This window comes from Xiphophorus couchianus, chromosome 23, assembly GCF_001444195.1.
Source record: "Xiphophorus couchianus chromosome 23, X_couchianus-1.0, whole genome shotgun sequence".
NCBI lineage: Eukaryota > Metazoa > Chordata > Actinopteri > Cyprinodontiformes > Poeciliidae > Xiphophorus > Xiphophorus couchianus.
The window spans coordinates 20,786,087-20,812,261 of record NC_040250.1 but is presented as its reverse complement, the minus strand read 5'-3'; the positions used below and the strand labels follow the sequence as shown (position 1 = coordinate 20,812,261).

The 26,175-nt window shown below is 38.3% G+C and overlaps 1 protein-coding gene across 1 annotated transcript in view; it reads left to right on the top strand.

The window, feature by feature from the left end:
• Positions 1–26,175, top strand: part of pdlim7 (PDZ and LIM domain 7) — a 37,591-nt gene that overhangs the window by 5,948 nt on the left and 5,468 nt on the right. The window contains exons 3-10 of the mRNA XM_028009694.1: positions 8,803–8,954; positions 11,489–11,508; positions 17,269–17,287; positions 18,968–19,110; positions 19,509–19,545; positions 21,201–21,291; positions 23,547–23,605; positions 25,783–25,835. Of these exons, the coding sequence (XP_027865495.1) occupies positions 8,803–8,954; positions 11,489–11,508; positions 17,269–17,287; positions 18,968–19,110; positions 19,509–19,545; positions 21,201–21,291; positions 23,547–23,605; positions 25,783–25,835 (574 nt within the window). The remainder of the gene's footprint in view (positions 1–8,802; positions 8,955–11,488; positions 11,509–17,268; positions 17,288–18,967; positions 19,111–19,508; positions 19,546–21,200; positions 21,292–23,546; positions 23,606–25,782; positions 25,836–26,175) is intronic.

Here is a 26,175-nt window from a genome sequence, read left to right as displayed (position 1 = left end):
GAGGAAAGAATACTTTTATTAAGGCAGAGTATAAACATCCAACATGTACTCCTCCTTTGCCTGACTTAGGGACTTTTGGCTCCCATCTTGGCTTTCAACAAAGAACAAACAGTGAAGTCTTGGTCAAGAGGGAGTGAAGCTTAGCTACACAGGATTTCTCTGTAACAGGAAGAGATCTAGCTTTTACTTGAAGAGTTTCCATTAGATAAATTCAGTGGGTGGTTCATTTCTTTTCTTCACAGCTTGTTGCTGATAACAATCTAAAGCTAGAATGTAAAAACTGATGAACATGTGGAGGGAAATGACAGAAGACTTTTTGTTTCTCAGTGAGGCAATGAGATTGCAAGCAATAACTCCTGAAAGATCAATGTGTGTATGTTTTTTGTGCATATTAGAAGATGATTAGCTCTGTTTGAGACTGGATATGAAAGATGGAAGATTATAAAATAGAGCATTTATTTGATCATTTAGAGTCCAATTGATGCGCCGCAAATTGAACTTCTGATTAACTTTTCATTGATCTGGAAAGTTTGTGTATTTCTCACTTGCTACCTCTCAATTGTGAGTGGGTTCAGGAGTTTCTGAGCTCTACAGTCGCTTGTATTTCCTTCCTTGGTCTCCGTACTGACCGAGCTTGTGCTTTCTCAGCATTCCAGACATTTTTCTCATATCCACCCTGCCGCTGCCAACAGGCAATCCTGTTGTCTCCTTTCTGCATCTGTCTTCACCACTCACTTCTCCCATCCATATGACGAACTCCCCCAGTCTCAAAGGAATTGTCTCCAAGTGAGATCAGAGGAATGAAGACCATAATTTTTAAGTGAATGCGAATGGAACAGGGAAGCTGGGATTTTGAGCTTAGCAGGATGGGTTCTCATCCATCAGCTGTAAAAACGTACACCATGTTTGACTGACTGGAGAGACAGCTTTTCCAATGAAAGCAGAAGGTTTTATTTCTGTTAAACTGCAAACTGTCTTCTGCAGATGTGTATGAGCAATCCCTATCCTGGACTTTATTGCTAAGCAATAAGGTTTTGTTTAATTCTGGTGCCAAATATAACAAAAAAGCTCTTTAAAGACACCTTGTGACACCAGTAACAGACAAGTAATTTTCTTGATAGTGAGGCTGGATGTTGTACATCAGGGATTTGTTTTTAATAAGAATGGAGAATTAAGTATTACTTATGTAACCCAGGCTGGAAGGCTAGTGCTAGCATACTAGCTCCCGACCACACTCACCAGTTCCTTCTTGACTAACCGTGATTCTTGCAACGCTTGGTTGAGTAATCACCCGGCTGCAAGTTAACATAATTACATGATTGAAAAATAGACAATAAAGATCTGAAACCTCTTTGGAAACAGACCAGTCCTACCTGCACATCAGAGTCCCACAGCGGTTCTGCCTAAGCTGCGATTTGCAACCATATAAACTGTGCTATCAATTTAGGACGCTGATGTGCAGCTGTCGCATGACGTCAGAGTCACGCGAGAACACTATTGTTCTCGCCTGGTTGGTGTTAAATAAATTAAAGGGGAAGAGGAAAACATTTAATTAAACCTTTTTTTCTTTTTAAATAAATCTAACAAAATGGAAAATAAAATAAATAAATTAAACCTAATATAGAAAATGATCCTGGTTACACTTAGGATTCGCAGAAATTCACTGGCAATGTGCCTCTCCATTTTTCTGGAAGTTAATAAGTTTGCATATCAGGCGCTGAGAAAACAATGTTAAACAGTCATAACTATCCAGTCAGTTCACAGGAGATGATATTCAAAATTAGCTTTACATCGGTCTGAGACTTGATTTTGAAAATATTTTTAAGACATTGATTCCCTTTAAAAAATCACGTACAGATTTAACAAAAAAGTGAAAATTATTTTTAAAGTATCTGTTACAAAGTGGTGGAGTGGCTAGCACTGCTGTCTTCCAGTAAGACGTTTCTGGGTTTGAATCCTGGCTTTTGAGGTCTTTCTGACTGGAGTTTGCATATTCTCTCAATACATGCATGGATTCTCTCCAGGTACTCCAGCTACCTTCATCAGATTTATTTTTTCCTTTAAGTTCAGTCATTTCATCTAGCCATCAAGTGTCTATATCCACATATTCTGTTGACCTTTCACCTGTTTGTTTTCATACAGAAAAACCCCAGTCAGGGTTCAAACCTGAGATCTTCTGGCTGTAAGGCAGCTGTGCTAACCACTGATCCACCATTGCAAAGTTCACCCTATAATTGAGGAATGACTGTGTTTATATACATATACACACCTGTTGCGCACGTGTGTGTGTCTGTCTATCTTCACCAGTTATATTGCCGATCAGTCCGGTGTTTAGATCTTTTTTGAACTATAAAAATGATGACAGAGCAATACAACCCCTTGTTTATTCTATTTTGTGATTAAAAATATGTATTCATAATTTATAGACCTAAAGCATATTAACTAACAATTAGCAAAACTTAGAATTACAGTAATTATAATCTATTCTATACTAAAATTCAAACGTGATGGTTATGTTATGAAGAACAGAGGCATTGTAGTCAAACTGTTACAAAATGTTATTAATCAATAGAAATAATAATGATAAAGAGAGGCTTTTAAGTTCAGCAAGGGAGACAAACAGATGGCCTATCATGAGGCAGTTTGAGCAGCCTCCATTATTAAGGCATTTTGACAAGATGGAGAAGATTACGTTTCTGCTGAAACATCTTTGCACTTCTAAACAGTACTGCAAATGGGGTTTGTAGATTTTATATTGCTTGTTGAATCTTTTGTTCTTGTTTAGTTGCAGTCCACAATGTCCCACAATATTTAAGTTTAGTTTATGGCAATGTTTGAAAATGAACTTCATTACTTATTAATAACAACATCATTTTCAGCTCTTACTGAAAATGATGCTATCTTAGAAACTGGATTGTTTCTGAAACTCTCTTGTGATTCGGGAAATTTAACGCACTCAATTTAATCCACTCCTCGAGTCATTTTTTTCCCTTATCCATTTTCTTTTCCTCTTCTTTTTTTCCTTGCAAATTTTTAGAAACTTTTGTGACTTTAGAAATGAAGACATTTGCATGTCTTACTTTGTCTCTCATCACATTTATTAGAATATTCCATATAAAGAGAATGAAAATGTAGAAAGCGAAGCTGTTTCAGTTAAATCTGTCCCTTCTGATTAGAGAAGTTTTACCACATTTCTGCTCCAGATCCCATGCCATCGCAATTCAGTAAACATTATGATAACCCCACATAACTTGTGAGCACCATCTGGTTTCTATCAACAAGCACATGCCACCCCGCTGACTTCAAAGTTTTGGAGAAAATTTACTAATGATGTCACAGCAATAAACGGGCGGAGAGATGTTAAAATGTCTCCCCAGTCCACGTCTACAGCTGTCATTAAGTCTTATGATTCTGTTTCCCTGGATTTCTGTCTTAACTTGAAGACCATCTGTTGCTTCATTATCAGCACGCGCTTTTTCTCACACTTGCAAAACCTGTGAGAAAGGAGGCCTTTGTTAATAATTCATTTTGTAACATGCATTGGTCTCAGAGGCCTTCATTGTTGTCGGATATGTCCGACATACGTGTTGTGTTTTAAGGTGAGGTAGTGGGAGGTGTTCCTCTGCAGTCATTACAGGGGGCACAGGGGGAGATTGCATACTTGCAGGTTTGGTTTTCCATTTCTCAGAGTGATATTTATGGCTTTGCATCAGCTGTACTGCAAATGATGTAAGGACAGACGGTCTCTTAGCCCCCAAATAGCCATGGAAAGAATAAAATTGCGATGGTACATAGCTACCTAGCCTGTATATCACCAGCTGTTTGATAAACCTTGGTGCATTATTAACCAAAACGAGCTGAGAATAAATATGAGGCTCTGGCCCGCCTTAAGGAATGTACTTCAAAGGTGAATTTAGCGTGATGCATCCTGAAAGGTTGGCTCAAGCTTTGAAATTTGATAGTACACCAAAACGGTTCTGCTGCTGCACTCTGCCAGAAGGCTTTGAAACGGGCCGTGAACTGTTAGTCGAACCATTTAGATCCACTGCGACGCGGATTCACCAACTCTATAAGCTTCGCCGATGTTAAACAACTAAAGTAATATTCCCTCCAGTCCAAGCAAGGTTCACAGTTGCTGAATGAACAGTCTGTGTAGGCGCCATCTTTGCAATCTATCTTAACAACCACGAGAAATCCCTGGTTTTGTGAGGTACAGTAGAGTGTATTGCAATAGCAAGTGCATGTTTTCCAGTGTCCTTCCCTGTATTGACTCCTGCACGGAGGACGAGACAGGTATTAGGTTTCTGTCCGCCCCTTACCAACCGAAAGGTCTGAACGCAGCAACTTTGACTGCTGGCTTGTGAAGTGAGGCAGCAGCTGCACTCTGAACCTGAGCCAGAAACACAGGTGTCTGCGTCCATCAACATGACTAATAAATTCATACAAATTAATGGAATACACAAACTAAAGGCTGTAAAAGTTGTTTGTATTTTTTACTGTACATTTGGATGGTAATAATAGGTGCTCTTATGTAGTGCTTTTACCTCAATATATATATTGATACTCCTGAAGGCGAGCCAGCTGGAGGTATCTAATGCAGTGGTCTCCTAAATACGTAAAATAAACGTTGTACAGATGGTTAACATAATTAACTGTGAAATTCTGATGATATAGGTATAATAAACTGGAGTGAAACAGCTCTGTTATACTTCTTTCCAAAGTTTAAATCTGTGTCAGCTACAGATATTTTGAATGTATATCAAAGTTATTACAGCTCATAGATGCTTGACAAGTCAGTAGAGACACAGAGCAGTCAATAAAAGTTAAGTTTATACTGTTCCCCTAAGAATGTTTTATATGAACAACTTGTAAAAATATGCCTTGCTGAACTCCCTGTATCCGTCTTGGATTGTGTGTCTAAATAATGTAGCGGTGGTGAATTTAGCTCCAGCACTGCCGCCTTGAGAGAGAACTCAATTATAAGAGTTGCATGAGGCTACTGAGTTTCTCTTTTCTATTTTAACATATTTCATTATATATTTTCCATAATATCTTTTTACTATAGGTAAGTCATAAAACATTTCATTTAAAATCCGGACTGGGTCAGGACTGGGGTGTGGTCACCAATCTAACAAACTTGAACTAACTGGGATAGTAATTGGATACTAATGTAAAATGTTTTTCTCCTGTATACCTGTTGAAAAATATGATTTAATATAAGTGACCATTTTAGAAGAGGTTTTATTTTACTGGTTATGCTTACTCTTGATTAACTATAAGTAATATTCAGTATGATGGGAAGTCTTAGTGGTTCTGCAGTCATGACTTTTTAGAAATCTTTTTAAAAACCTACTTAATGGGACAATTTGGGCAGAAATTTCCTCCCAAATTGAAGATTTCTTCTTCTTCTTCTTCATTACTGTGTAGATCTCCTGTGCTGTGCTTGCTGATCCTTTACTCCAATTTTGCAACATCTGTGGCCTACAAGTCACTTCCTTTTAGCATCTGTGGTAAAGCTGCTCATCAGCAGCACTGCTAGTGATTAAGACATTCTTGGTTATAGACGTAAGAAGTTTAACATTTTTCTGATCATGATTTTGAGTATGGATCTATCTGACTCCATAACCCACAAAAAGCTTTTCTAAAATGCACAATGAAAAACAGCTTTGAGAAGTATGTCCAAACGGTGTCAAGTAAGGTATGAATAATGGAGGCAGGGCTGCATTTATCTCTGTGGGGATCCTGATTGAATAGACTGCCATATGAAGGGGCGGCTGCAAGTCATGTATTTGGGTCTCCTGTTATTTTTCTCCTTACAAGAATGCTTAAAATGTTAAACTCATTTGTAAAATCGAAACAAAAGTGCCTTTATTTGCTTCCAGCAAGAGCAAATCCATGACAATTAAAGTGATATTTGAAATCAGAATCCTGGTTGAACATTTTTTAACCCCAAAGCGACCTGCATGCACTGAAGAAGAATATAGATGTCACACAGTTTGTCACACTGTTTACAGAAGTAATAATAGATGCCACCCTCTATGGATCGGTTTTGAGTCATTCAGAGTTGACATTATTGTCACAAAACCATAACACAAGGGAAGCTAACATAAAAACTCAACTGTAGTTATGACCTCTGCTGATATTGACTGCAACTTCTGTTGCAAAATCTGTTTGTATGTGTAGTCAGAGGAGAAGTGGTGGGATTGTGATGTAATGCACTCCACTGACAGAGACTTCTGTCATTTTCAGCCACTGTTTACGTCATTTGCCACTCCTGGCTTGTTCTGGAGCAGAATTATGATGCACACCTCACATCAATGACATAAAAGTCAGATAAAATGCGACTTAAGACACTTTGAAATTAATCGAATACAAATCTGATTTAGAACTACACATGAAAGTGGCGTGTGTTATTCTAATTATTTCTTTTGGTTGAAAAAGATCAGAATTGTGCCATTCAGAGTGATGTGAAAGGTCTTATAAGGATTGCATTTGCCTGCTGCGAGAGCATCAGCCAAGACATTTCCACATTTAGGTTTTGCTCTGTGTTTTAAGCCCAGCTGCAGTTTTGTTTTTATCTGTCAAGGGCCAAGTATTTATTTATGTACTTTTTTATGAGCAGAGACGTTATCGTTTTTATGGTATCTTCTCTGCTCTTGTGCAACCGTTCATGTTTCATGTTCCCAATCAAAGCAGCAAGTGTGATTAGCTGAGCCAAACATGGCAGGAAACTATTGATCGAACGGCTGAATCCTCTGAGCTTTTGATGAACTAACATTTGCAGGGATCCGTGGCATTTGAGAGTAATCCTAATGGGGGTTCTGTTGGCCAGAAATCCTCGTTCCTGCTTACTTATCTGATGCTGCACGCTTTTCCTCTAGTTATCTTAGTATTTGACACAGGTCTCAGATTTCATTAAGCTGCATGGGTAAGCGGACTAAGCCCTTGCTATTCACAGCGTAGCATCTCTGATCTGTGTATTAGAGGGGGTAGAGGACATGGGAGGCCGGGTTGTACATGTTCATTGCTTTGTGTCTTGTTGTAACATAACTCTATGCTTGACTTCAGCACTGACTAATACTCTCACAGCCTCAATGACAGAGGATGATGTCATTGCTTTGTCAGTCAGCAGCTTACCTGTCAGACTGAGAAAAGGTGGACAGATCGTTCCAGCTAATGGTATGACTAATGGTAACATCTGGGCCTCGTCTGCAGCTGTCAAACATTTATCCTATGGTCACCAGTTACGTCTGCAGTAAATCACAAGCTGTCGACTAATGACATCATAGTGACCTTATAATGGCTGTTCCTGGAAGTCCTGAGTGAAACAGACAAACAGGCTCCTCGAGTTAATTATTAGGTGTCAGACATTACAACAGTGTCAACTGAGAATGATTGTTTGTGTGTTCAGGTATGAGGGTAGGGGTACCGTAGTATAATGTTGCTATAGGAAATGTTAGAAACGTCCTACACTGTGGTTTGGATGAACAGTTTCTGTTGTTTAGACCTGATGAAGCCAGAGGAATGTTCTGTCAGATTAACATTTTTCCAACCTCAAAACATGCATTTCTGCCTCTGATTACTCCGTATGATGGATGGAAACATTAGACATACAACTCTTCTCTAAATTACTAAGGTTGTTTCAAGGTTTGTTTGACAGTTAGAATGTTAAACACATGCTATTTTGCTCCATTATGTGTATATGAAGGATGTTCTTGGTCAAATACTCTCCTATTAGTTTCACACTGTTTAAAAGTTTAGCTTGAAAACTGTAACTTATGGCTTACATTAAACAATTTATTAATATTTGTGGACAGTTTATGAAAATTCACTGTAGGGAGAGGCAATACAGCTGCCATTACAGTTAGAGCTTCACAAACATAAATACCGTTTCACCACTAAAACCTTTTTATTAAATCAACTGCTTCAGTAAACCAGTTAAACTAAGTAGTGCAATTTTACCACAAATAACTGCATTTAATCACGTGTAAAATATTGACATCAATTGATGTTCGCCTGGGGGAAGATTGTTACATTTCAAATTACAAAAGAAAAACTTGCAATGATATATGCTGTTTTTTAATGTTTTTAAACATTGTCATTTAAAGCATATTATTACCAACATAAATCACAATTCTTGCCATAATTCTTTCTCCTATACAATAACTTTCTATCCATAATTCACTCCTGAAGAAATATTAAAGATGTTGTCATGTATTGTCATTGTTGTAGGAAATTTCACTTGCTAATATCAATATAATTCATTTAGTACTTTAAATGATTTTTTTTATTAAAGACTAAGTTAATACATATTAACTGTACAATAACCCAAACATTTTTATTTTCAGTATAGTAAAAAAAAAAACACACTATAGAATGTTCTTGCAATGATGCGATAAAGTGAAAGTTTAGACTTTTTGAAGATTAATCGTGTGGAAATGTTTTAAGTAGTTAGTATATCTGCAGTTAAAGGTTAAACCTTTAACAAGCTGTTCTCAGCTGGATGGTCCTTTTAAAGCTATAATCTGTGTTTTACCAGTTCTGAAATATAAAAAGGAAGCATTCAATTTTTTTTGAAAATGTAGTATAACTTTCATTTTAAGTTGTTTTTTTCTTGTACCTTATGCTCATTTTACAAGCTAATTATATTGTAATCAACAGCGTGATCTTTGCAGCCACAAAAGCTCCACCTTTCTCTTCATCCAAGCAGTTTTTTGTTTTTATTCCCCTGAGTGATCACTGTAATTTCCTGTTATACCTGCTCTGATAACCCTCTCAAACTAAATTGTTGTTTTCCTCCAGCTTACACCGGGTGGAAAGGCAGCTCAGGCCGGAGTCGGGGTGGGAGACTGGGTGGTCTCCATCTGTGACGCCAATGCCGAGGATATGACCCACGTGGAAGCACAAAACAAGATTAGAGCAGCAACAGACTCCCTTACCCTCACCCTCAGCAGGTAGGTCGTCTGGCAGCTCATGATGCAACAAAGTGCTAATTTTATCTCATGCACACAGCAGCAGAAACCGCCACAGAGCGTATGGCCTCCTTCATTTTCATTTAGACAAAATTAGATCCCATCAAGACCGTTGAAATTGTTCCCAGACTGTTTGCAAGACACATTGTCATTTCAGTCCACTATCCATTTCTCCAAGATTTAGCTATAGCTTTAGTTTTATTTCAACAAGCGTTTTACCTTTAATTTCCACTCCAATCTTGACGAAACAAGTTCTTGCTTGAGGTGCTTTTAACTTTTGATGTTTTTTGAAGTTTTTTTTGTAATTAGTAGCCAAATGATCAAATACATTTTTTCAAAGGATTTTCTGTAACTTTCCAATACTGTGACAAATTATTTGCCTTTTTACAAACGTAATGTTTTCAGTTCTGAGTTGCTCTTAAGAGTTTCAGATAATTAAAAAATTTATTTTCAGACAAACATGAGCTTAATTCATTGAAAATCTGTTTTCGAGGTTCATACATTAGTTGGAAAAAGCTTTCCAAACCAACATGACCCTACATAAAAATTTAATTGGAGGTTTTTCGACTATTAACAGCCTGTTTTAAAGTCATCACACCAAATCTCAATTGGATATAAGTCCAGACAATGGTTTTACCACCCATAAGCATAACCCTAAAAGCGTTATGCTTTTTCCTTTTTTAGCCATTCTGAGATGGACTTGCTGGTATGTTTTGGGTTATTATCCTACTGCATAACTGAAGTGCAGTAGGACTTAAGGTCACAAAATGATAGCTGGATAATTGTCCTTCAGGATTTCTGCAAGAAAACGGGTTCCATCAATTGCAGCAAGTTGTCCGTGTGCTAAAGCAGCCCCAGAGCATTACACTGCCACCACCGTGGTTGACCGTTGGCTCTTTTTCTGAAATTCTCTTCTTTTTACCAGATGTGAGGTGATTCCAGAATGTTCCATGCTTGTCTCATCAGTCCACATATTATTTTCCTCAAAGTCCTGATGATCATAAGATGTTTTTGGCAACTGTGAGACGGGTCTTCCTGTTCGTTTTTGGCCAGCTGTGCTTTTTTCTCTAGAACTCTTCAATTGTTGCCATATTTACCCAATCTCAGTTTTATTGTTGAATCAGGAAGATGGACTTTAAGGCAAGTGAAGGAGTTTAGATGTTCTGGTTTCTGTTGTGACCTCCAGAATCAGCCATTGATGATCTCTTTGATTAGTTTTGGTAGATTAGTTCATCACTCTGCTTTGCTTCAGTAGTTAAGTCTGAGAAATAACTTTGTATCCAGATGTCAGAGACTTTGTTTCTCATCTGTTCTTGAATTTCTTTAGATCATGGCATATTAAATGCTGTATTACAACTCCTATTTAAGACAGTGGTGTCCAAAGTCTGTCCTCAAGGGCTGGTGACCTTCATGTCTTAAATGCTGCCCTGATAAAACTAACCTGAATCAAATGAATGACTCATTAGCAGGTCTGCAGAGCTAGGTAATATGCAAAGGAAATAATTCAGCTGTTTCACTGAGCTGTATTGGAGCAGAGACTCATCCAAACCCTGCAGGAAACCGACTCTTGAGGACTGGAGCTGGACACCGCTGATTAAAGAGATTTCCTGATTGTACGGGTCAGGCAGTAATCAGGCTTGGATGAAACTGAATCAAAAAATGTTACCCAATTACATTTAATACATGATTCATACAGGTTATATTAAGTGATGTAAAAAATATATATATTATTCTTGATTTAACAAGGGCAAGGTAATGTTTTTCAACCAAGACTGGATTGGTTTGAATAACTTGTTCCAGTTAAATTAAATAATTTGAGCACTGCATTTTGTATTTACGCAGGTTTTCATACTCTTTTCTTAATATGTCTTATACTGTAAAATATTTAAATATGACAAAAAAAAACAAAAAAACAGCTATAATTCTGTAAGGTAGCAAATACAGCACTAGTATACGAATTTGGATGGATGTACTCCAGTCACCTTTTTCTGATAAAAATAACTTCTTCTCAAAGGAGTCAGTTGTCTGAACTTCAAAATGTCAGAAGAAAGGAAACTTTCCTCGGACTAAAACAATGAAATCTTTTAATCAGTACTGAATAGGCCTCCTACGGGCAGCACTTATACCTGCTCACATAAGTCTTGCCAGAAATTCTGACAAAGTGTCAGGAATACAAAAATGTTTAATCAGTAGCTTAATTATAGGGGGGAAAAGATTTTAGTCTCAGAGAAAGATGAAATGTAATCATTCAAGGCCCAAGCACCTTCAATATAAAAGAAGATATCGACTTTCGAAGTAATAAAGCTGAGCTTGCTGCTGCCGCGGGACTCGTTTTGATTTTCTTTTTTTTTTATCCTTTATAAGTAATAGGAGTAAAGCTTTGTTATCTCGTTCACCTCATTGTTGCCTGCCAGGAGACTCTGCTTTTAAATTGTTACATGTCTTTTTTATTTTTTTATTCACTTAGTTTGAGAGAACTGCTGGAGGGTATTTCAAGTCTTTCCAGACAGCAGCAGAGCCCAAACCGTACAGAGTAGTTTGATATTTGGTGGTTCTGACTTGTAGGGTATCATTTACAGCATTCGAGGCTACTGGCAATTTTATATGAGTTATCTCTAAAGTTCAGCACAGAGGATGTTAATATAAGGCAAAATTACCTTTTTGTTTTTTTTTTGCATGGTAATGCACAATACATACATACATAGATCTACAATAAGTAGACCAAGTTGTAAATTGGCCTATTCCAGTCACCAATTGACTTCTTCTTGTGTCTTCAGCCTTCACCAACCAAACTCCTTTAAATGAGTAAGAGGGAAATTGGTTTAATTTTTGGAGTTAAATAAAATATGAATGATCATAAAAATGTAAAAGCTCTTGAATTTTTTTCTTAAATAAATGCCTCTTTTATCCCACTCCTGGAATGTTAAAGGGAACTCTCCTTGTTTAATTTATGTCTTCTTTTTAATCTTCACTTTATGGTAAAATGGTTTTGATTGACCTTAATAAGTGTTCTTCACACCAGCTATATTTTTGCTCCAGTCTGTGGTTTGCCCCCTCCATTTCTCATCTCCTTATGGAGTCAAGTTTTTGTAAACATTTCACAGCCTTCCTCCTGTCTTTTTTGCACCACTGATTCTTCTCCTATAAATCCCAGGTTTCCTGTTTATCTCACCCCGACCTATTGTTGTTATGCTGAAAGCAAAGCAAATGTTGTTTTCAGAGAGGAGCTGTTGTCAGTTTTTCTATTTATTTGCATCTTGGCTCACATCCACTGTTGTTTTATGTTGAGATGGGAGAACAGCTGCATGGCGATGAGAGATACTCTGTTTAGTTTAGTAACTCATTTTCTTCAGTACCAATAATCATTTTGTGGTTATGGTTTAAACTATAGGTTCTTTGGTGCAGAGAAATTGAATCACGCAGCATCTCCAAGAAAACATTAGGGTCATACTTTTAGGCGTCTGCGACTGGCCCATTGGGATGTGGTTGAATTGTTTGTGATGTGTGCAGGGTTGATTACGGTGTCATTGGGGAGTTCTTTGCAGTGAAATTTCTGACTTTATCTAACATCAGCCTGAAAGCCAAGTATGCATCAACTGAAATTAGTGATCCGTGAAATGAGTTAGAGAATGATCTCATGCCGTTTTCACATTCAGATCCAACGCAGGTCAGAGTCAGCTGGGGAAAACGAATTTCTTCCGAGAAACAGTGATTTAATCGCACACATATCTCTGAGCCAGAATAAACACAGCCACAAGACAGCAATCATACACATTCCTGATATTCCTCATAACATTTGACTCATCAAATTGTGGCTTCCATAAATATAGACCTATACTTTCCTCTGCCTCTCTGTCCTTTTCAGCTCTGTTGTCATCCTCTATAACTCTGTGCCCTCAGTGGTTGAGCAGGTAATGACAGGAACTGTTAGTCATTCCTTATTGTCACAGGAAGTGTCATTTGTAGGTTGCTGAGAGACTCCAGTCTGAAACAATAAGGGGCGGTTTAACTTGGTTACGGCTTTGTGTTGCATTTAAATTTGGATGATAGTTTTGTTGTAGAACTAAGTGCAATGTGTGGCTCAAAGTTTAATGTGGAAAGAAATGTTAATACATACATTAGATTAGGAATACATCCCCTTTAAATTTTTAGATTTTCAGTGTTAAATTGGTATTAAATTGCATTTTCTGAAGGACTTTAGATTGAGTTTTCCTTGCCAATTTTTATAATCCTAATCATGACTTATATCATCCTAGTAAGATGTTGACTTCAGAGATGTACAAGTATGACATTTATGGCACCTTTCCGATCTTTGTGTTTGAAAACATTTGACTTGCCGATGCTGATTTGAACCACTCTTGATTTCTCTGTAAGAACTAAAACTTATAACCATTGTCTTTTAAGCCTTTGTACCATAAGTGGTTATTAGTTGTAAAGAGGCAATGTCACTGAAAGAGGGAGCAGTCATTATTCAACCAGGTTTTACTATTTTATAGCAAAGTATCGGGAGATAACAGCTTAAGTGATTTTTAGAATCATGATTCATGATTAGCTTTGTTTGTATTGACACCTTTATTTAACTCCCTTCTTTCCAAAAGTCTGCCAGCAATTCAGGAGTAAATGGCCTGATGTCTGGCTCTCTGTTGTATGAGCCTGAATAAATTGCTTGGCTTTTCACAGCTGTTTTGCTCTGTGTTCATTCATAAACACCTTTCAGATACTAAGTAGCTAATTTCAGTAACAACTTCTCTACTGAAGCGTATTGTTGTTAATGTTGTGACATTTCTGGTTTAGATTGAATCAAGTTGCACAGACTCCAGAGGATTAAACAGTTTGTGGGCTTTTCTTGTAAAACTAATTGGGACAAGGAGAAGCCTTTCAATCAGTTTTGTTAATCAACCAGATTTTCCACTTTTATTTGAGATTAGAACTTTTTTAATCTTCACCTCCAATTGCAATTTAAATATAATATTAAGCTTTAGAAAAAACAATCAAACACTAAGGCAAATGTATAATTCCTATTTCCTGCATGTCATCATCAAAAGTTCCTCCAGCAGGACCTATATTTTTAATGTTTCACATTAACATGGCTTAACTTTGTTCAGATTTTGTCATTTGTGTAATTTCACTTGAGCAACTGAATGATTCATATGGAATCTGATCTTCTACTGTGATCCTGTCATAGCATTTCTAACTACAACAACTTTTAAGTGAATACTTAAATGAAGTTTTTTTACTTGCAGAATATTTGATTTTATTATGTTATTCAAGTCAGCTTTCAGTGCAGTTCATGTTAATGCTGATCAACGCAAGAGTCGAAGAAAGACTAACATCTTGATTTCTTTTGTTCTCTTCTTTTTTCCTTAGAGCTCTTAAAGGAGGTGAAGAGAGGAAGGTAAGAACATGTTTATCTTTAACAGTGAGCTGACTCCTTTGTGAACTCCTGGATGGCTTGTAATGGCATGGAGCGTTTTTAAATGGGGAAACTTCCTGTAATCTTTACTCGCCCTTGGATTAAAGGCTGTAATATGTCACTTTGTATTTAAATGAATCTGAATCACCTGCATTGTCCATCACGGTGCATTACCCAAACCTCAGCGAGTGAGGACCAAGTGCTTGCGACTATATAACGACTGTAGTTTCGATTGTCACACCTTGCACAATCCCCGACACCTGAATAAGTATTGATTCATTCAGTCTCTTTGTGAGGTCTTTTGGCAGCTACTTTGACCAACTGATTGCACTTTTCATAGCACAATGGAGTCATGAACCTCTCTGTGTTGGTAAAGCAGCTGGCACATACAAACAAACAGTCAATGTTCCGTTTTAGTAGGCGTTCAGTACTCCACACATAATGTTCAGTTAGAAATCTCATTAGTGAGAGATGATGGTTATACATGACACATTCTCACTTTGAGCGTTTTCATTTCAACGGCAGCAGCAGATTACTTTGGCCAGTTCTTGGCTGACAGCCAACACAAATAAAATAGCAGTGTCCGCACTTCTTAAGCGCGCCTTCTGTCTGTGTGGAGAAAAGCCTGCAGGCTCTGACAGAGCTGCTGCTGCTGCAGCTGGAGTACACTCTAATCATTTGCTGAGAGACTGAAAAAAAAAACTTGATGGGATTGTGCAAGAGCAGACCTTTTTTTTTTTTTGTTGTTTTTATTTTGTGCGTGTCAAATGTCTAACTGCATGTTGTGCCCTGTGCTGCATTGTCTCCCTCTCCCACACCCACGCAGGACTCGCTTTCCTCGGCTTCTGCTCCGCCAAAGTACTCCTTTGCCCCAAGCACAACCATTAACAAGATGGCGAGGCCATTTACAGCCGGTGGTGCTAGCACTAACTCAGGACCCCTTATTAAACCTGTGGCCTACACACCTAAGCTTAACACCGCGCACTCGCCAGGCCTCGCCAGCACGCAGCAACCTCAGAATGGGTAGGTGGACAAATGAGCGCAGTTACCTTCAGAGCTGCAATGTGACTAATGTGGTTTTTTTACGATGTTCTTGAAGTCTCATTATTCTGGCGTCTCATTAAAAAGAGAAAGTAACTCCTTCAGTATCGAGGAGAATGTAGTTCAGTCACTGCTGCTGTGTACTGCCAAAATTATGTCACCATGTAAAAAACATTAGAGTAGATAAACACAGCTAATGTATGCTGACTCACTGCTCAACTCAACGTAATAAGTTTGCCACCAGATGGCAAACATTGAATGTGCTTTAGATTGATAGCCTTGGAGTTTTAGTGCCACTTGCTGCACTGAGCTGGAATATGCTCCATTTAATACATCCTTACAGCGAAGACAAAAAGCAGATTTAACCTAAAATATGGATGGAGGCCATGAGTCATATTTGTATGACTGTGTAGTCTGCTTTACATTCACTGCAAATGATTGTATATACTTTGGCTTTCTTATGGTTGATTAATGGCAAAACCTTACAAAACCCATCAGAAATTGAATCAGTGGTCTATTGGAAGCACAATCTATATTTATTGGCACCATTGGTAAAGACATGCACAAAGACTTAATCATGTATTTTCTAAGCGCGTGGTGCCATGCCTTAGCAGATCAAGTAACTATGTTACCTTAAGTTGAAAGTACTGTATACATCCAACATGACTTAAAAAAATTGATATCACCTCTGTCGCCTTGAAATTGGGCCTCTGTTTCTTTAAGAAGCTTCTTCTCTTTCCTACACTACCCCTTCTGTACAACAGTGCTTCTCCATGATGCTGTTTACATCCATTTCTTGGGAGCTGTGGACTGAAAAGTAGTTTGTATGATGAGCTCAACAGACTTGCAACTCCAGTTAATTGCTGCTGTTTTTAGTCTGTTTCTCAAACATGCATCTAAAAATCCAAGCAACACTCCAGGTATGCTTTTGATGAGGGATTGACATTATAAAATGATACAAAGATCAAAAATGTAGATTTTACATCATACCCCACCCTTTAATATAAATTCATTCAGAAGCAGAATCTCACACTGTGTTAATGTTAAGACTGACGCATGTTCTTATTCGTAAGACTGCATGTACATACGTATTCAGGTAGGCAGACTTTCAGAACAAGTTAAAGTACTTGTAAAACAAAATGGACATACCAAGAAGACAAAGACGTTGGTAACAGGCAAGTGAAACAATCTTTCCTTCAACGTCATATTTTTTCTCCTTATCAAAGAAACTAAATTCCTTGAAGCATTTTTTCCTGTTCAGCTACATTTACTCTCTCCTGAATATTTTTCAAGGATACTTAGAAGAATAAACTCAAATTCTAACCAATTCTAAAAGTGGCTGCGTGGCATTGAAGAGTCTTCAAGGAAAGGATTGGCCGCTTCTAGTAATTTGGGTAATGGTGGTGCTCTGCTTGTAGCTGCTATTGAAATATGGTCTGTCTCTTTATTTAGCCCCACTCATAAACTCTGACTTCTCACAGAGCTTTATTTGAACACTGCAAATAGACTGAATACAGAGTTTGCAAATTATGTGTAACTGCAATAATTAGTGATAGTTTTTCTTAAGATATTCTCCACAGAATTTGGATGAGTGCAAATGGAATGTGTAATGTACACAGGTTAGGAGCGCAAAGACAGATTTTGTGATTTATTTTCCTCTGCGGAGATTACACCAACATCATGTGTCACTGCTGTGGCATTTATCATTATTCACGGGGGTTTGGAGTACAACAAAGATTTGACTAACTACGGCGGCACGGAAATTAGGCAGAGGAGGGTTTTTTTGTTTTTCCTTGGCAGAAACATCAATTTGCATCCCCGTGAAAAGCAAAAGGGGACAAGAGGAGCAGCGCAGCCAAAGGTTTTGTGCCAGTCTTCTGACTCAGTCTGGGTCAGAGTGACAGGAGATGATTTGACAAACAATGATGTCCTTCTCTCTCTGAGCTTGTTGACAATAACAGCATGTCTTGTGTCACTTCTCGCGTGCTATCTGCATATCTTCTGCTGTGTTTGGCCTTCGTCACATATTGACATGTTCTGTTTCTTTTCCCTCCCTTTCCCTCAAGCCGAGCTCTGACCTCTTTCTCTCACTTTGTGTTTTCCTCCTTTCTTTTAACTTCACAGATGGAAGTCCTTGACAAGTTAGTATACTTCTTTGGATTTTTACAGTCCTGTACAAAAGAAAGTTTGCATTTGAATTACCAGTTTGGATCAATGTAAATAGCTTCTAAAGTTTTGTTTGAGTTGTTAAGATTCCTTGTGTATTTCAGTTGGCATATTTAGCAGTTCATTTTATTTAGAAGACGCAAACATTGTGAGATTTTTGAGTTTTTGATGGACTGATTACACAAAAAACATAAAGTAAACAAAATAAAATTTCTCTAACCCGCTTAGGGTCAGTACTATTCATACATGTTTAAATATTTGAGCACCCTCACTAATATTTGAATAAATGTTCTCTAACATGGCCACAAAAAGCATCCAGTAACAACCCGCTATTGGACAATTATAATAAAAGTCTGGGTGCATGTATCTTTTTGAGAACGTATGTGTAAGATTTCTCCTTTTAATTGGAAGAAAATCCACAATAAATTGAAACTGAATTCTATTTTTTGTTTTAAATCAATTGAGCTTGTTTTTGTATCATCATTCAACCCTGACTCAAGAACATTTCATATAAACCTTTAAAAGACCTAAATTAATCTGGCATTTATGCCCATGATTATGACGTTACAATCAAAGGGTCATGACCCTCATCAACTGCGCCACTTAACCACGCGAAGCGCCATGACCAACATCGGAAGTGAGAGACGGGAGTATTGAGTAATCATGTTAACTAACTGATCAATACCAGATTATTCCCTCTGAAAACATAGACATCGTAAATATGAATAATTTCTTCCTTTATTTCTGTTGTTTTTAGGAGAAAGGGAAACAAGCTTCATTTTAACTTCAGCTCTTGATCTATCAAAATCACATACCATTTACTCTTCTCCCGTTTTGTGTCCTTATTTGTTTTCTGGTCTGTTCCACAGGGGCGAAGCCACTTATTATGATGATATATACCAACAGTCCAAGTAAGAGGCAGCTGCATGCAGGCTGGTTTGTCCGCTCAGTAGCTTATTATGATCAGGTTGTTTATGAAAAGATAGCGAGCAGCAGATGCTCTTTGGTGCATTGGTTTACAGAATGGAGATGGCAATTCATTAGTGAGCATTCATCCTCTCTCCTCGTCTTGCTCGTTGATGAATGTAGGCTACAGTTAACCTAGAGCTATGTTAGAAAGATGATTGAAAGGGGGAAAAAAAGCTTCTTATGCAGCTTCTGAAGTTGTTTATAAAAAATAAAACCCTTAGTATATTATATTTTTTTTTCTGTAAGATGAGGCTATCTGCTTTTTGAAGCAATGTGAGCCCTAGCGTGCAAAGGAGATCTTTGCATAAATGGCTGCATGGTGTGGGTCTGTTCAGACGGGGTGGTGTTAACCATGCCTGCTGTTTGCTCCTGCTGCTGCTGCCTGTGTGTGCAGGCACGGCCTCAGGGTGGAGAACGTGCCCTGTTTTATCCCCAATGACCGCAGCAAGAAGAGGCTGATCGAGGACACCGAGGACTGGCAGCCCCGCACCGGCACCACCCAGTCTCGCTCCTTCCGCATCCTGGCCCAGCTCACAGGCACCGACTTCAGTAAGTCACAGCCTGAGCCGGGCGGACAGGACAGTCGGATAGGTCGGGGTGTGAAGGGGAAGAGGAGATCACATGTAGGAGGGAGGTTGCTGCCGATTTGACGTGATCTGATCATAGAGGCTCTCAGTGAGGGTGACAGATGAGTGAGTGACACAGGAAGGTAGATGGCAGCTTTGTCCATTTTTTACCGATTTCCAGATGTCTACAGTGGCAGCTATGAACCCATTTCCTTACATCTGTCAGTTCCCTGACATGTCGGCTAGAAAAATGGGAGAAAACAGTGGAAAGCATAGCGTCTTATTCATCTTTATGACTACTTTGAATAAAACAAAGAGTAGGTGAGTATTTCCTTAAAAAGCAGCACTGTCTGATATCTTTATCTTTCCTGGATCTCTCAGTGCAGGACCCAGATGATGAGAATATGAAGAGGTCAAGGTAAACTCCTGATCGCAGTCATGACTATTTGTGTTTGTGCACTGGTTTGTTTTGCAAAAGCTTTCATCCAGGCGTTTTGCTTTAAACACATCTCTAGTTTTAAATCTTCCATTAGTAGCTCGGTCTGATTTGGCTGCTTGAGGTGGCATGAGCGTTGTGCATGCATTATCCTTTGACATTTGTAAAAGGTGTGCTGTTCAGAACAGAGTCTGGTATGTTGCTTAATGTAGACCGAAACCATTTGTTTTTGCAAGTAAATTGTTCATTGGCATATTTTACATTCTCAAGTCTTAGCAAATGTAATATTATTTGAATTAAAAGCATTTTTAGCTGCATGCAGACTGCAAATAGGAAGAGATGGCACTTTTAAAAATTCTTCCTGTAATGTTGTTTTTCATAAACAACTGAAAAACCTGAAAATAGTAATTTAGTTGTTTTGATTGATTGGAATGATCAAGTATTAAACATCCGTGATTGGTTGAAGTAGAAGGATAATTTGAAAGTGAAGTAGGATCATCAGTGGCGGTAATAATTAATTGTGATGAGCTCCATTTGATTATAACAGTGATCAACTTGTATTGTGGTGCAAAACCAAACTTATTTAGAAAACTTTGGGAATACTATTGATGGTACTCGAGCTGAAGAATGTTTCAAAAGTTGATGTAATTTCAGGAGATTCTGCACTCTTGGCAGTAATGCTTCAATAACAAATGTCGATATTTGTAATAATCCTAAAGAGGCTTTAAGGCAGGGCTCTGCAACCTGATGCTGAGCTGCAAGTGGCTCTTCGGGGCCTCTGCAGTGGCTCTTAATGGCTCTGGCCAAAAATGAAAAAGTCTGAGTGAGTAATGTCTTAAAATATCAAAGTAATGAGGGAAAAAATGTTGATTTTAGCTTTTTAGTCCCACTGGGGCAGGAAAAACTGAAGCAAAGAGAAAAAGTGACAAGTCTTTAGCATAAAAATTGGGACTAATTTGTTTTGGTAGAGATTTATCTTTTGTTGGAGGACCATGTGATTTTGTGACCTCAAGCATATTTTACGTTGCTGGACCTCGGGCAAAAAGGACTCTTCATGTTGTAAAGGCTGCTGACACAGTCTTATGGGGAACTCCTAAGCAGCTAAATAATTGTTCTGCATCGTTTCATGCATGCATTTGAAGAAGCTGAACAAGAATTTACAAAAGGAGAGGCACTTGGTCTCTACAGGGTATCGATTCCTGGAAACATATTGGGAAAGTAATCAGAAGTATGCAAAATTATGTTTTTTACAGAGGTTTTCCCTCTGTTTAATTAGATGACGCAATATATTTAATTAAAAATGTAAAGTTTTGACCTAAAACACTGATTTCTGATAGGGACTATATAACTTAATATCTAAAATCCAGACAGTTTAATTTAATTCAACTTTATCTGAATATTTGGCATCTCAAAAGAACATTTCAAACACATTATGACACAATATTTGCTCTGCAAATCTTTTGTATTATTTTGCAGTGTAGCCTTTCTTGCCTGTTATTTTTCCTCAATCTGTCATCTTGTCAATTCATTCACTTTACTCCACTTTCTGCTATTGTGTTTTATTCATTTTCTCTCCTTCACTCCATTTCCTCCTTGTCTGTCTCTCCGTTTTTTGTATCTGTGTTGCCTCCGGTCAGGGAAAAGTTCCTCACTGAGATTCAGAGTCCTCGTTACGCCCGTCTGAGAGACTGGCACCACGACAGGTCCGCTCGCGCCCTCAATATCAAAGTCTGAGCGACGCGCCAGGAGTCCCCCGGAGACGGAACCTGCTCACGATAGCCACACCACAAAGACGGCGAAGATTAATACAACTGTCAATTAGTGGTTTGCGAATTCACCTTTCACATATGCATGGGGTGAAAAAACAAATAAGGAAGTTTGTGGAAACAGAAAAAAAAAAAATGAAACCAAAAAAGAAACAAAGTTTAGATGATAAAGTCCAAAGTGGAGCCTTGCATTCTGAGCCTTAGAGGGAAAGTCTATTTTTGAATTTCCGACTTGATGAGTTACTATTTCACTGCATTGCTGGGAGTAAACTGGTGCGAAGATGGAACTCCTATTACATGTCTGGGGCTTAGATATGTCTCTTTCTTTGCATGTTTACAGTCATCTATAAGTTTTCATTACTCATCTCATCTTCTCATCAAGCTTCAAGAAAAAAAAGCAAAAAAAATTGTGCTTTGTTTTTTTTCCTCCTGCTGTTATCACTAATAACTAAAACATAAAAAAATCTATGAAAAAAAGATCTTCTGTTTCTCTGTCCTTTTTCCCCCCATCATTTGATAGACACTTTTTTTCTCTCAGTTTTTCCATGGCTGACAGAATTATGTAGAAGCGTCCCAGTTTTTATGTGTTCCTGATTTAATGGGTGGTGTTCTTTGAGATCAGCATTCGCAGCTTATTTTTATTTCCCGCAAGAGAAAATTGTTGTGCATTCAGGCATAAAAGCAACAAATGGGCACACACATCAAATAATACATACTCGTTCGGGTCAGAGGTGAGCTGTGAGGGAATTCAGCTTCTTCTCCTCTGCTGTTCCTCAAAATAAACACTTACAGGCATTCAGAACGTAATAATAAACAGATCAACAGGACTATTTACATGAAAGTTACCTCTGTGCTTTAGTGTTCTTGCAGCATTCGCATATAAACAACACGTCAGTCTCCCCTTATTTAGCTCAGGTGTAAAGATATAATAGAAAACTAGTAGCTTATTCAGGGGGAGTGAAATTATACATTTTCACTAAAGCTATGTCGAAATCATCTGTAAATGCATTAAAATGCACATTTGCTGTGAACCAGTAAAGGTAAATGTGTGACAGTTTGGTGCTGTTGGGAACCCTAAATGTTTTATGAATAAGTTTTATCTGAAAGATGATAATTGTTGTTGGCGACTGCTGGCTAACTAACCAGCTCTCTGAGGCCAGAAAGAGCTGTGGAGGTAGGGCGTTAATTGTCATAGTTGAAAAGGAGTCCTTGTTAATGAAGAAGCTATATAAACAGGCAATTTTTCAGCTCAGTTATTATATGTTGTAAACAGCTTTTCCCTAGGTAAGGCCCTAATGTTTATCTCTGGTTAGCATCTGTAAATATGGTTGAGAAACTTTATTTGTTGTTGGAACCTAAAACCAGCAACCAAGTTAAGGTAAAACATACATGTTTTTCCAGTGCATCTCAGATTTAGGTCTGGACATTAACTAGGTCTAACATATGCATATGCTTTGGGGTTAAGGTTCAAAACCAGGGTTACACTTTTTAAAAAAATCTTTGTTTGTAATGAATAAATGTAAATGTGAAATATGTAAAAAGTTGAAGGCATTTCACCAAAAAACAAAGAGACACATCATAAATGTCAGTATTTAAAAAAATGTTGGTCTTCTGAGATTAAGTGCCTTACAAAAGAGAAATTGTAGAAAAGCCAAACATTTTGGCAAATATTTGATGATCTTTTGCTTCTCCTCTCTGCCCTGTTTGTCTTTCCTACATTCACAATATTGTAGAGCTCCATTACAAAAGAAAGACTAGTCAGGGTCTGTATAGTTCCTTAGAAAACATCAAAAAGTCATCTTTTGCTGCCAGATGCTGAGCTGCCAACAAACTCCAGTAGTTTATTTATTTTTTTTCACATCGATCTGGTCGGTGAATCCCAGAGGAGAGCAAGCTAGACAACGGAGGTGAATGTGATATCCCAGGTGTAAGAGGCAGAACGACGTGTGAAAGTAAACGTTGCACTTTGGAGGGGAAAAAGATCTCCGATGCAGTAAAAAGGCACCTGCTTCACATCGCACCTTTTGCTGACGGGAGGAGAATCGTGGGGGATTTCGAAGGCTGCGGAAATGTCAAGAAAACACAATCCAGGTCGCTCAAGGTGGGAGAAACCCGCCATCAAGGATGTTGAACAATTTGCACCTCTGACCTTCACTTAGAGAAGCGCAACTAACAAAACCTCCTAAAGTTGTGTGAAACTGGCCTGTTGCCATGTAGGGCAACCAGACAGGGAACAGTAAACCAAGGTCAGCGCGGTTTGACCAGGATGTGGCTTTGTGAGTGGTTAGGTTGGGTCCCAGAAGGCGCAGTCCATCAGTGTGCGGAGTAAAGGCCGGCTGACCCAGGGTCTACGTGCCAAACACTCTGTAAGAGGCGCTGCCCTTCATTTAACCTGGCCACCAGAGATCCCTCTCATTCTGCCTTCCTTTTGCTTTGTTCGCCTGTATTTTTCTCAGCCAGAAGGTCTTACCTTCCTGAACCTCTCCACTGTCAGCCATCTTATTTCTCCAGACATCTGAGATTCAACTTCCTTTATTATTAAAACATGCAGTTTGGAGAAGGTTTTTCCTTCCAACCAGAGCATTATGTTTTCTCCATTTCCGGCCATAAAACTAGTAAGAAATCTTGCAGCTTATCCCACCTCTCCCAGAAGTTGCACAATCTTTTTCGTCTGAAGTTCGTGTTGTTGTTTTTTTTTGATTCATAAGCAGAACAATCAATACATGGATTGATATGCTACAGGATGAGTTTGATGGAGGGTGATTGAGTTCACAGCTTTCTCTTATCTAATGAGACACAATTTCATGATGTTTCATTAGTGGATGGTGGATGGCACAGTTGATGATGTAAACATGAGTGACGCCTAAGGCAGGGTGACATTTCCCCCCCCTTCTCCTTTCTCACAATAAAACCTCTCCAGAGCTCAGTGTGTTGGCTCAGAAGTTGTTTTTTTCTTTCAGTCGTGGTTTGAAGATTGTCGGAAATATAGTTGCGCTTGCTGCGGGTAACAGAACTTTGAAATGAGGGAAGCTCTTTATTTCAGCGCTCCTTCACATGCAGGCTTGAAACGAGCTCCTCTGCATCCAGATCTGCCAAGGATACGTTTCAGCGCTTCTGCCTGTGAACGATGTCAAACTCTCAGCTGATTTTTACGGGGCTGCTTATTACCCTCATTTGAGTAGAAGCTTTTGAATATCTCTTATTAACTCGAGTCGGAAGTGTTTACTGAATGTACATCTGCTGGGCAGCCTTGGTTTTTGAAGCACATTAAATGATGCGATTCTGTCTCTCAAAAGCTTTGGATAATCATGAAAAGTGTTCTGCAGACACGACGACTAAACGTAAGCCTCTCACTTTATTTCATCACTACTGGAGAAACCTCTAATGTGGTGTGTTTTCGTCAACTTTACACTTCATGTGCAGATTCATCTCAATGAACTGGAATATTCTCGAAACGTTAATCTCAGTATTTCAGTTCAAAAAGTAAGACACGTGTTTATTTGTTGTATTTTAAGCATTTAAATTAGATTATTATGACTTAATGAGATTTTTCTCCGAAAAATAAGATTGCACAATTTAATTTCAGTAGATAAATCTGGCTTTTGTGCACAGCTGACCTTCCCTCACATGAAGGGTAAATCACTTAAAGTCATTGTAAAAGCAGCTGGTTGTTCAAACATATAAAAGAAAAGTTGGCTAGAAGGACAAAGTATAGAACAAGATGTGCAAGCAAAAGTGATAACACAGCCTTGAGAGGATTGTGAAGTCAAGCACAGTCAGTTTTACTGATCTAGACACTATGTTTAGTAGGAGCAAGAGTAAAAATGCTTCTTTGGATTGAAAAGTTTAATTCCTGTCACCTTATTTTGAAGAGTTGTCAAGAGAAACACCAGACCCAGACCAGTTGATGTAAAAGGTCAAAGGTAAAATGGGCCTGTCTCAGTTTGGCAGAGTCACAAGCTGATCTCTCCATGCTATGCTACATTGATACAGTAGTTTGTGCAAAAACAACTCCAGCCAAGCATTGAGATTATATTCATATATATTTTATATACCTGGACATATTTATATTCCTGGGCATAACTGAGCTGATATTTCTCTATTAAAAAAATATATTTTTTAGCCGTCTTGTTTAATATTCTAATTGAGAACCTGTATTTCAGCTTTTTACCAGCTGTAAGCCACTCAGTCACTCCGTTTGTCATGAATCTATACAAGATTTTCCACTTTTTGAATTCTTACAGAAATAAATCAATTGTTCAGTGATGCTTTGATGTAAACCAGTGATTTCCAGCTCTCCTTATGGAGACTGGTGCTCCAACTCCACCATGCAGGAGCCAATACAGATGGACATGAATGCTGATATTCTGACATGAATTTCAATCAGAAGGTGTCTTGGTTACTGAGCATAGTGCGTTGTATTTTTTCTTAATTAGTCATTTTCTCTCCGCAGCCTCGAGCCAACTCCTTCCTCTGCCAAGACCCAAGCCGCAGATAAACCAGATGGTGAGTTTCTGCTCCCACTGATGCATAAAGCGAACCCCAGCAGCATCTGGGGGAGGTTACGCTAATAGATTATTATTCTTAAGTGTTAATAGGTGCTCATGAGTCGACTGCCGCTTGAAAAGAGAGTGCTTTATAAAAGCTAAAAGTAGGTTTGGGCGATTTGGACTTTAAAGTTTTGTCACAATTTTCTGTGGCAATATTGCTGTAACGATAAAAGTGGCAATAAGAACTACTTATGTCTTTTTTTCAGGTAGCTGGTACTGTGTGTCACAACAATTGTAGCCGCACAAACACAAATACTGCTTTTGAAAAACATTCCCATTTGCTTCTTGAAGACACC